Genomic DNA, 12,680 nt, shown 5'->3' on the forward strand with positions numbered 1-12,680 from the left:
CGACGCGAGGTGATTCCCAGCCCAAACCGCCTTAAATAGCAGCCTGAAAATCTTATCTTCAAAGCGAAGTGGGACGGAGCCGCTAGGCCCGGCAGCGGCAGAGCTGGAAACGGAGCGCAGAGGGGCCGGCAGGGCGAGCCGCAGGCACGGCCGGCTTTTGTCCGCCCTCACGCATGCAGGGCAGCGCGGCTGGCGGAAGCGAAGCGGGCCCCCTCCCGGGCTGGCGCCTTCCTGGCCTCCACGCGGACTCCCGGAGGCTCCCAGTATGGCCAAGCACGTTTTCCTCACGGGACCACCAGGTAACTCCCCTCCGTCTTGACACGCCGCCCGGCGAGCACCGGGAGAGGAGAGGAGAGCGGGGGCCTCGGCCGTGCAGCCGGCGGAGTCAAACGCCTCCGGAAGGGAAGAGAAAGGAGGCGGAGGAAGGGCCCGGCGAGAAGGAGGCCTCCTCGCGTCGCCGGGCCGCCCTCCAGCCCGCGAAGAAAGCGGGAGAGCCCGGCCTCGTCAGAGTGGGTCGGCCACGGCCCCTCTGAGAAAAGAGGAAGTGCCCTCCGTCGCCTCCGACCCCACGGGCGCTTGGCAGACGAGGCTCGCCGTCCTGCGCCGCTCTCGTCCCCCTCACGGTCCGGTGTCGATTTACTGTTAAACTTGGTGGGGGTTCCTTCCGAGTAAACATTAAGTTCAGTTTCCCAGCTGTGTGCGTGTTCTTTAACCCGCCCCCAGTATTTCGAGTTCCACAGACCTTTGAAACCCCGACAGCGTTTTAGAGGTACGGGGTAAAATCCAACCCAAATCCTACTTAGAGTAGACTCATTAAAATGAAGAGGAAAAAAGACTTAAAATTTGCCATCTAATTTAAGCCTCATTCATTTTCATGGCCCTAGTTTAAGTAGGATTTACCCTAGGAGTTAGGCTGCAATCCTGTGGGCGCTTCCCTGGGAATAAGCCACATTGAACGTGGTGGAATTTACTTTGGAGTAAATATGCATAGGATTGGGCTGAAAAGCTGCAGCCCCCAAACATACTTGCATGTTAATTTATTATAGCAGGTTAACTTCTTTTTCCCTTCTCATGGCTCCTACCACCTTTTGTGGATCCTTTGCAGATTTTGAAACATTACTACTTCAGTTAAAATGCAAGGATCCCTCATTCCCCTTAACATTTAGTTGGTGTGACTTAATTTTTTTAAAATGATTTAGTATGTCAAATGTAAATAATGTACAATTATGGGACAATTATCATTGCCCTCCCATTTTATTGCAATAAATTGGATTTCTGGGAGTTTAAATAATGAGCCAAGGAAACAGTCATTTATCAGTGGATGCTAATGTGATTATACAAGATGACAGGAATAGAGCTTGAGGTGAGGTAGAGGTTATATTAATAAGCAAAACCCTTTTATTGTATAGCTTTCTCTGTGAAGCAGAAATTGAGATGATGGATTTCATGTATCACGTCTGGGAAAGTCCTTAATAGAAAGGACCACAAAATACCTAAGCAGATGTTCTTGCATGTTTATAGGCTGTTCCTCTGAGCTTTGGAAATTGATGCTTGGGAATGAATCCCCAAAATGATAGTGAATATTTATGTAATTATTCAACACATTACCTACCTGGAAGTTCCGAAGTGGAAACAACTTTCTTGTTTGCAGGGTTGACCATACACCCTCCAGTAAAGCAGATCGGGAATGATCACTGTCCCAGTCATCGTGCACTGGAGTATTTGCTAGGTGGATCAGGGTCAACATGTTCTGTCTTCCTGTTCCCATGCCATGTTTCCTCCAGTTAGGAGGAAGGAGCCCAAAGAGTCCTAAAATATGTTTACATTTTATATAAAAATATATGTGCATGCAATATATATTTGTTTCATTGTATCAGTCCTACTAAAAATTAGGCATAACAAAGGCTCTTTATGTTACAGGAATTGGAAAAACAACATTGATCCAGAAAGGCGTTGACATTTTAAAATCATCTGGTTTCCCTATTGATGGATTTTATACAGAGGAAGTAAGAGAAGGTGGCCGGAGAATAGGGTTTGATGTTGTCACTCTGAGTGGAAGAAGAGGAATTCTGTCTAGAGTTGGGTACTGACCTTTAAACAATATGTTCTGGCACCTGATTTGCAAAGCCCTTGTGAAATGCATAAACACCCTTTGAGGCCACTGTATTTTACATTCAAAAGTAGCCAGAGTCAGATGAAGAGCTACAATAGTGAATGAGAGCATGAAGTCACCATATGGTGACCATTAGTGTGAATGCACTGACATATTCTTCCAAGTAGTGAGAGAATGGTCTTTAACTGAGCAAGCTATCATGGTATGCAATAAATGAGAGACAGAGTTTGTCACTGTCCACCATAATGAGGTTCAGTGCAAATGGTGAGGAAATCAGCACTGAGCTCCCAATTAAAAAGTAGACACCACCTTCTGGCTCTGTTTGTCATTTTTTATTATTATATTATGCATATAGCTCAGCCAGGGTTGTGATACTTGCAGCCATCTGGAGCATCTAAAAAAGGACAGGGGACATTAGAAAGGGTTGGGAAGAGAAAGGGTACAGCAAGCCAATTGGATAATCTTGATATGCCTTATGTGGCTTGAGGTTGAGGAACAAGGTTCTAGAATGTTCATTATTTGTTTCTGTTGTTTGCAGTGTTTCATTTTTAATATTTTCTATCTTTAGCTCTGGTTCTTCAACAGCAAGGCATGAATACCGTGTTGGACAATATGTAGTAGACCTAGCTTCATTTGAACAATTGGCTCTTCCTTTGTTGAGAAATGTGAGTCTGGATTCTGGAAACTACATTGCTTTTGGTGAATAGAATGTGATTACAAGTTCTTAGTGAAATGAAAATGCATACTCTGTGTTTTCAAGGGCTGCATGTGCTCATACATGTGAAAGGAGGTGGTCCTTTCACAACAGTATGATTGTGCCTCGTTCTTTAGGTAGTGTATTCTAGTATCTTGGAAGATCTTGGATCTGGCCTTTGTGGACGTTATGTCACTGTGGAGAAATCTTGTTATTGTACTTAACGGACTCAAGAAGACAATCTTGTAAATGGAAATGTCTGCTTTTGTGTTTTCCCGATTGCATGTATGTTGCCTTCTTTATAAATCTGGCAATAATTTTATAGTTCTACTCCATTTTTCAACCAAGGTAGCTGCCAAAGCAGCTTACAACAATATGAATCCATCACTAAGATACAATAAGGAGTGAATGGGTATAGGTATGACAGTATTTTCTAGCTCTTGACAGCTGATGACAGGTTCTAGATCAGCCTTTCCTAAACTTGGGACCCCAAATGTTGTTGGACTACAACTCCCATAATCTCTTACCAGTAGCCATGATGAGAGATGTAGTCCCAACAACTTGTGGGGTTCCTAGGTTGGGAAAGGCTGGTCTAGACTATTCCCTCCAGACCAGCAGTCTGCAGACGTTGTTGGACTGCAACTCCCATCAGCCGTCACCATTGGCTCTGCTGGATAAGGCTGATGGAGTTGTAGGTGAAAACATCTGGAGAGCCACAAGTTGTCCACCCTCTGCTCTGGGAGAAGGGGAAAGAGGGAGCTGCAAGTTGACTCTTGGGGTTGCTGATTGTAAAGATACCTTTTTGTTGATCAAAGTCCCATTTGATCCACAACATATTGTCCAAAGTCTCTAGCTCCTCCACTGTCCTTGATATGATCTATGTGTGTTGTCTCCCACTTTTTTGTGAAAGCAGGAAGTACCATAATACTGTTGAAAACAATATGTTCTACAATGACTGTCTTGCCCTGAGATACCTCACAGGACTATTGGGAAGCTAACATGGAGGAAGGCTAGAGTGTAAACGTAACAACGATAAGCATTTACATGGGCGATTGTGTGACAGCTCTCATAAAGCACCATTTAGGTTTTGGATAAATACAGTTCCAAACTATGGCAGCCATATGATTACAAAATGAGTTATAAAGCAATTTTCATCCAGAAAATGCCCCAGAAATGATGATGATGAATTGAATTTTCTATATCTGCTTATCGAGGCACAAAGCATTTAATATAAACAAACCTCCATTTAGATGATGCATTTCCTGTAGTTTTCCTTTGCTCATAAAAAGCATCATAGGGTATTTAGCAACAGTGTAATAAGTGGCTTGGACAGTAGGATAAACCTGGAGGGTGAAATAATACCAGTTTAGCTAGCTTCTGTCAACAGTGATTTCAATAGGTGGAAGACCATGTATGTAGACATGAGGGCGGGGGCGGGGACGACGACACTCCAGTATGTAGACATTTATTGTAACTTGCCCAGATCACTATATTACTGGGTGCATATAAATATTGTTAATAACTAAGAAATAAAAATACACAAACGTAAAGGTACGAGGAAGTATTGGAAAAAGAATTTGCAGCAAAGCTACTGGGATCTTGTTAATAATTTTATAGGAATTTAATCTTAGGCTGCAGTCCTATGCACACTTACCTGAGAGCAAGTTCCATTAAACTCAATATGACTTATTTCTGAGTAGGCATTCATAGCACTGTCCTGTTATTGATGCGCAACAGATACACAAACATTATTTTTTCTAAAATTCATATTTGTGTAATACCTTTATTAGGCCAACCAAAAGATCGCAAAAATTGTGCAAGCTTTCAAGCTCTCCAGATCTCTTTTATCAGGCAACATGTATAAAAAGCAAGAGAGATGGGGAGGGAGAGAAAAATGCTGAGGATGTGAGGTCATGATGTCTGTATGATCAGTCTTGAGATGGCATTGGGTAGGAAGGATCTGCAGATATTCAAATAAGTCTGTAGGAGGAGATAGGAATGTTGGTACTTACATGATATGTTCATTTTCTGCAGTGGATGGAGGATATCCCTATGTGGGTTGCTCCTCCCACTTGCTCTGATAGGCAGGAATATGCAAATTCACTGAATTGCCCTCTCACATGGGAGAGCAACCTACTTCCAGTTTTATTTCCTGCCTCCACTCTGAGCAGGTTGCTGGAGTTGCCTCACTTTTTCCTTATTTTTTCCTCTCTATCCTTCTTTACCTTCTCCTTTCATTTCCAAAACAAAAATCCCCCCCCACTCTTTTTAGAGTTAGGAGCTTTTCTAGTCACAGTGGTGACTAGGCCTGCATCTGCAATGCCTGATTGCACCTTGGAGATAGAGAGGCCCGGAATGCCAGGGGACTCCTTCCTGGAACCTAAAGAAAGGGCCACAGGGGCTCTGGGAGCAAGTCTGTCCACCTGAATAAGACGCCTCCCAGCACCATCCAGCTACAGGCCAAAGCAGGGCCTGGCCTCCTCAGCATAGACGGGCCTAGTACGAGCAAGGTGGGCCTGGCGCAGTACCGTATCCTGACCATGCCCGGGGACTGGGAATGATCCAAGGAGGGCTCAGAACAGGTAAGTCCCAAGGGGTCTGTATCCTAGAAGACTGCCTCCAATTCGCCCCCACTGCTAATCATCGAGCTGTTGGACCTGCCCTCAGGACTTCTGGGAGCCAGAAAGGCAGATAGGTTTGATCTCCCATTTTTTAAAATACGAAGTCTACCTGTTACTCAGAAATATCTCCATCTTGGGCAAAGCACACAGGATCCTTTATAGTGGAAAACAAAGAGAAACTAGGAACATAGGAAGCTTATATTTCTACTTAATCAGAATGTTGTTCTATCTAGCTTAGTAGCAACACTGACTGGCAGCAGCTCTCCAGGGTTTCAGGTAGGTGGTTTTCCATCCCTACCTGTGGTTGCCTGGAATTAAACCTAGGACTTCCTGCATGCAAAGGTACCACTGAGCTACAGCCCCCCACCTGCTCTCTAGGCCGTTAACAAAGCCAGAGATGATTTAATGTCTGCATACCCTTCCTCCCCGATTCCATCTCAGATCATGCAGACACCATGAAGTCAACTTTTTTGTAATGCCTTGCCTGTTGAAGATATCTCAAAAAGTTCGCACATTTGTGTGTGTGTGTAATAAAGGTATTCGTGTAATAAAGGTATTAAACTAATATGGATTTTGACATTTTTCTAACGGCCAACATGGCTACCTTTGCTTTTTTGTATTTTTTACATTAAGCTAGTGTTGGTAAAGCATTGAATAGTATGAGCCAGTTAATATTTTTGCAACAAGAATGTGTCAAAATAATTTATTTCAGGAGGTTGGACTCTGTATTTGTTTTGATTGTAAAGTGGTCTGAAATATATACAGGCCAGTTACTAGCTGGCATTCTTTGAAATGTGTGACAGCTTTTCTTGTCCTCTCTCAGCACAACCCTGTGTACGTTTACTCAGAAGTAAGTCCAATTGCGTTCGATGGGGCTTACTCCTAGGTAAGTGGGTACAGGGTTGCAGCCGTAGATGTTTCACCTAAGCAACAGCACCATGTGGTTTTCAAATCTTGGGCAGTATTCTGTGCTGTCCACATGCCAGCGGAAGCCACTTCTAGCGCAACAGGGAACTAGTGGTACTTAAAGGGACTGGACACTAGCAGAACTGCTCATTTCCAGAACAGGAGCTCCGCTGACCTTTCCCAATCTAGAAACAAGTGTTTCTACTCATTCCACAGTTACTTTAGGAAGCATAAACTCCCCATTGTGCTAACAGTGGATCCCACTGGCATGATGGAGAGAGCAGCAGCACAGCAGCAGTATTGGCTGCTGCCCCTCAACTCCACATAAGACATGGCAATAAAGCTAGTCAAAATAATTGTTGAATAAATAAAGTACCCGTATCTACATAAACAATAAAAACAGTCACAATTATAAACACTGGGTATAAATCAATTTTGAAAACTTGATATTCAGTATTGTGGTCTCAAGGTGGCTCTTTAAATGTCTTCCTAAATGAAAAGTTTGTGCTTGGCATTTGAAAAGTAAGGAGGAGTCTTGGGCTGAAGCAGATCTGATTGGACAGTGTATTCTACAAGGGTCCTTCAGAAAAGGAGCTCTAAACAGGGCATCTCCTAAAGGTATCATAAGAAGAGCCATGCTAAGTCAGACCAAGCATCCATCTAGTCCAGTATTCTGTTTACACAGTGGCCAGCTAGATGCCTATGGGAAGCCCACAAGCAGGACACGAGCACAATAATAGCACCGTCCCACCTGTGTTCCCCAGCAACTGGTATTCAGAGGCATATTGCTTCTGACACTGGAGGTAATATATTGCTGTCATGCCTTGTAGCCATTGATAGCCTTATCAAATGATATGAGGGCTTATATCTAGGTGCTTTCTAGGGGTATGCCAGGCTTAGGCCTCTTTTAAGCCTGGAATTCTAAGCACCCTTACTAGGGCATATGTTTCACTGAATTCAGCTGGACTGACTTCTGAGTGAAAACGCTTACGGTTGCACTGCAAAGACCCAGACCAGTACCATGAATTGCACTTAGAAGTGAAAAGAGAGTCGGTGCAGTTTGACCTTTTTTTGTAATTGTGTAGCTGGGGTGGGGGCACAGGGGGACACTGCAGACAGTATAGCCTGTCATAAAGCCAACTTATTTTCATTCATTCATTCATTTGTTCAATATTTAGTTCCCTCTTGGGTTTTCTTTTTAGTAAGAGTTCAGAGGCGCAGGCTAGAGTGGTGTCTGAAAACAAGGGATTGCAGAGATAAGGAGCCAGTAGAAAAACTAGCACCCTGTGAGTGGGAGTTTTGAACATGCACCTTTGTCATTGTACAGGCCAGTTACTAGCTGGCATTCTTTGAAAATGTGTGACAGCTTTTCTTCTTTTGAGTAAGGTACTTTTCAAAGAAATCATTCTCTTGAAATTGATCCTTTCCCACTGTGTAGAATAATGACTTAATTCATCGATACATCTGCTAAACTTTCTTGCTGGGCACTTTAATCAGATATATATTTTCCTCATAGGCTGATCTTGGCAGCAGTGCCATGAAAAAGGTCTGCATAATTGACGAGATTGGCAAAATGGAGCTCTTCAGCCAGTTGTTTATTCAAGCTGTCCGTCAAATTCTGAGTGGATCAGGAATTGTGGTACTTGGAACAATCCCAGTGCCTAAAGGAAAGCCCTTGGGGCTCGTGGAAGAGATCAGAAGTCGGAAGGAGGTGAAGGTCTTCAATGTAAGTAGTTCAAAGACCCATTGAGGAAGTTTTCATCTTTAGCAGGGCACGAAGTCTGACACTGGCCTCATACCATTATTTAAGGCACAGTCCTATGCATATTTAGACAGAAAAAAAGTCCTACAACTCCCAGCATTCCCTAGCCAACATGGCTGGCTAGGACATGCTGGAATTGTAGGGCTTTTTTCAGTCTAAACATGCATAGGATTGCACCCTTAGTTTATGTTTTGGACAGAGGTCTTCTGAAGGAACAGATTTACAGGCTGGAACTGCTCTGTCATCCATCTTTGACATTGGGGGTGTAGGTTGCCTCGATGGCATGGAGTGCCTTTCAACAAGTGTCGGCTGGTGTGCCAGCTGTGACCTTACCCAGATTTCCTTATAGCACGATGTACCCATTTTAATTTTGAACAGTATTTTATCATTAAAAATGAAGCTTAAAGTATATGCTCCCTTTTTAAAAATGCAATTCTTAAAGGAGTCAAAATGTTTTCAAATGGGATAGGGGCTATCTGTGAGATGCTTATGAATATGGGTGTATGGGATCTGGTTTGAGAAAAGTTTCCTATATAAAGAGCAATCATAAAGGGAATTTCCTCATGAGCAGCTGGATGAGAGAGAGTGCAGCAAGGGAGAAAACAAGTTGGGGGAAGGAGGGTTATAGTATGGAAGAGAATATTGCCACCTATATTCAATTGCAGGGTAATGCTTGTTATTTAATATTATGCAGCACCAGAAAGATTTGACTGTCTTATACACTGTTGTTAGTAGTATTGGATATTACCAACAAAAGACATTCAATACCAGAGTTGAGGCATAAGGCTAGGTCAATTCAGATGCCTCAAATTAAAGAAGGACAAAATAGAGCAATTCCTTCCTTCAGTGGCCATAGCGGTAGCCTTAAAGGTGCACATGACACAAAGTAGAAAGACAAACCAAAATCACTGTAAAGTCAAGATGGGAGCTTGCCACACAGCTGAATGAAATATGGACATGTGAAAATATGGTATTACCTATTGAAATAAAATGGATGCAGTAAATATTTTGTAGCTCTGTTTAGTTATTTGTGAACATCCACTATGGTGTTCAGTCAATGAATGATTTATGAGACTGGCTATGGAGACCCCTGTGTGCCCTGGGGTCCCTGCCAACAGCCTAGCTAATGAACTGGAGTTCTGGGCCATTTGAAAGCCTCCCAATCTATTGGACATTGGGAGAGAACATCCAAACACTTTTCTGTTGCTGGTTTTTACTAGGGATGTCAGAGAATTCCACCACGGATCTCGGTGAGGCCGAATGCCAGTGCATTCGGCCCCCCGAAATCCGTGGCGGAACGAAGCTGCCCATCCGCCCTGCGAAAGGCGGGCGAAACGGAGCACTTACCTGCTGCCGTTCGCACTGCTTTGCGAATGGTGGCCGCGTCTGCAGCAGCCATTCGCTTCTTCATTATAGCTGTGATAGGCTTGTAAATACTTATGTAGCCTATCACAGCTAACACAGGGACGCCATTTGTGTCCCTGCGGAGGCTGTGATAGGCTACATAAGTATTTATGTAGCCTATCATGGCAAAAAAAAAAAAAAAGGAACGCAGATGGCGGCGGCTACAGCAGCCGCCATTTGCGTTCCCCCCCTTTTTTTTTGCTGTGATAGGCTATGTAAATATTTACGTATCCTATTACGGCAAAAGACAGGGGTGCAAATGGCGGCCACTACGCCATTTGCGCCCCTGTCTTTTGCCGTAATAGGCTACGTAAATATGTACATAGCCTGTCATGGCAAAAAAAAGAGAATGCAAATGGCAGCCACCATAGCCGCTGCCATTTGTGTTCCCTTTTTTTTTTTTGCTGTGATAGGCTATGTAAATATTTACGTAGCCTATCATGGCAAAATACAGGGACGCAAATGGCGGCGGCTACGGCAGCAGCCATTTGCGTCCCTGTGCAGGCTGCCCAGCAGCCAGATGTCCGGCTGCGGGTGGCCCCGGCTGGCGGCTCTGCGGAGTCGCCATGGAGCAGAGCCGGCTGGGGAGAATTTTGGCGGGGGGACGGAGCACCTCCCCCCCCCACGAATGTCACCCTTCAAAAAGGTAAGTGACTTTCCTATATCCCTAGTTTTTATTTGCCATCGGAGCTAGAAAAATATTCAGATTCCTTGGAGCCAGCACCAGATTTTAGCCGTTCAAGCTTCTAGGCACCCGGGACATCTTCAGGTCTGCCTACTACTTCTCATCAAGTTGTTTTCTTGGTGCTTGTTTGTGTTTGCAAAACATTTTCATTCTTTTGTCTGCATAATAGCTCTATGTCATATTTGTTTGTGTCTGGCACCTAGTAACAACATGTCAAGTCCTCTTTATATTGAGCCTCATGAAACCACAAGTACCAGACACAAAATCAATACCAGCAAATGCCCAAGATGTTCTTGATTCATTCGTGTCAATTTATTTTGATAAAAGCTTCGAAGAATATAGATTTATAGCTCTGCATGTTTTTTCTCCTTCATTCCCTTTTCTTTCCCATGCACACCAGAGACCCCATCTCCAGAGTGATTCTGCGAGTTGATATTAGCCTGACCATTTATGGTTCTTCTCTCCCCATTCCCCACTCCCTGCTGTCTAATTTAGGTCATGCATTCTTGGAATATTGGTTCCCTTCAGTGTACCTAAATGTCTTGCCTACAGATTGTTTTAACATGCTAGAAGGAACATTATTGTTTGTACCACCCTTTTTTCCCATCTAGAAACATAGCATACTGTTTGTACATTCACAGTGTACAGCACCTGGCTACATAATTTTCATCTGCAATAGCATGTGTAGTCTATTTAACCTAAGCAGTTAAAGACAAATCAAGTAATCTGGAGGTGATGCTATATGTCCAGAAATAATGTTCTCCTAATATGGAATTATAACAAAGGAATTCTTACACATTTATAAAGAGAAAACAGTGACTAAAAATTCACTAGTTCTTAGATTTTGTCCTTCTGAGCAGGGACATGTCAGTCCTTGCCTTTCCAGATAACTGTCTCCACTATCTAAACCTTGCATGTTGGCCACTGTTTCAATAAATGATAACTGCTACTAATCCCAATTCTTTTTGTGTTGATATCTATTCTTTTTTCTGATTCTAGATTACAAAGGAGAACAGAGATTGCATTTTGCAAGACGTTGTGACAGCTGTGCAGAATTGCCTAAAATAAGATGTTTGTGTTAAACATACTATCTCATGTGCTTGCTACAGTCCAGTGCAGCTTCTATTGATCTCTTTGGGGCTTTATTGACTTTGAATATACAGATGTGAGTTGTGCTGTTTCACATTTGTTGCTGGCTACTGGTTTCCAAATCAGACTTATTCCATTTACAGATAAGAATATTTACTGGTACCAGACCATTAATCGTAGGACCCAAAAGTCAAGTTCTTACATTATTAACATTATCATACTAACGAGAGTCCAGACTTTGTACTGAATTTTACCTAACTGTGGATAACGTGTGTGGCAAACTAGCAGTACTACACCAGAATTGGTGAAATTGGGATTAGATGTTTTCACTTGTAGCACTGCATTGTAAAAGGAGAAGCTTCTTTTGCTCTAAGAGTTCTTCAAACAGTTAATATCTTCTCTCCTCTCCTATACATCACTAACACAAGCTCTGCCTGTATTGCTCATGGAATGCTCTTTGGCTGGATCAGGGATACCAGTAATAAAACATAGATAAGTCAGCTTAACTTCCCTTTCAGGGTAAGTACAGTGGAAAAGGAAGGCCAGGGGTCTAGAAACAAGGGACACATGCATTGGTGTTTAAAAGAAACAGCTTAGTTTATTTTGCAGGTGTTGGGGATAGCTGATGGGGATTCTGCTAGGTTTTCCAATAACCCTCTTTGGCTTGTTTGCTTTTTCTCTCTTATTTTGAAATTTCAGATAGGTATTTCCTATGTATATATTTCCATTAAGCTATAATGGAAGTTATTTCCTGTATAAATCATTTTTTCCCTGTAACTCAATTTGACATTTAATGGTGCAAGTTAAATGATCTGTTGTGTCCTCTAATACTTAACAATTTTTGTTTGTTTCCTTTAACACCTTTTCCAGTTAATAAAGAAACTATAAATTACTGTGACACAGTTTGCATCCCACAAGACCTATGGATGGTGTTCAGGAGAATTGTTTACCACTTAATCAGTTTTGCATGTCATGAAAGTTAAATTCCCAGCCAGGTGTGCATTTATTTTCATATGCTGTATAGTGTTCCTTGGCTCCAGCAAAAATGGTAAAGGCATGCAGCCCTTTTGTTTCTTCATTCTTTTGGTGTGTGAAGTGTAACAACGGTTAAATTAAAGCATTCCATGATTAAAGGAATGTGAAAACTCAAAAGTGTTTTAAAAGCTTCTTATTTGGATACTAGGTTATAATTAGTCTATACTAGGAAAAGTCCATCGGGTGCATTTTTTTCATAATGGCTACACGGGTCTCCAATGTTTTGGGGCCTGTGTGCATATTTGGAAATCTCAGAAACTGTTGTTAGCACCATTACAAAATGGCTGCCATGGGCCCTGCCTAATCACAAAGGTCAAGTAATAAACCAAGCACATTGGGTCTGAGCCCCAAATACTAAACCACCTGTTTGG

The 12,680-nt window shown here is 42.8% G+C and overlaps 1 protein-coding gene across 1 annotated transcript; it reads left to right on the plus strand.

Moving 5' to 3' along the window:
• The first annotated feature begins 194 nt into the window (after positions 1-194).
• Positions 195-12,431, plus strand: NTPCR (nucleoside-triphosphatase, cancer-related). The gene is made up of 5 exons (XM_084828138.1): positions 195-299; positions 1,921-2,083; positions 2,682-2,778; positions 7,851-8,060; positions 11,185-12,431. The coding sequence occupies exons 1-5, from the start codon at positions 266-268 to the stop codon at positions 11,251-11,253; spliced, it is 573 nt and encodes a 190-aa protein (XP_084684264.1). The 5' UTR covers positions 195-265; the 3' UTR covers positions 11,254-12,431.
• The last annotated feature ends 249 nt before the right edge of the window (positions 12,432-12,680 follow it).

The sequence above is a fragment of the Heloderma suspectum genome, chromosome 1 (assembly GCF_057233095.1).
Source record: "Heloderma suspectum isolate Gila_16-S chromosome 1, 16-S_ref, whole genome shotgun sequence".
NCBI classification, from domain to species: Eukaryota; Metazoa; Chordata; class Lepidosauria; order Squamata; family Helodermatidae; genus Heloderma; species Heloderma suspectum.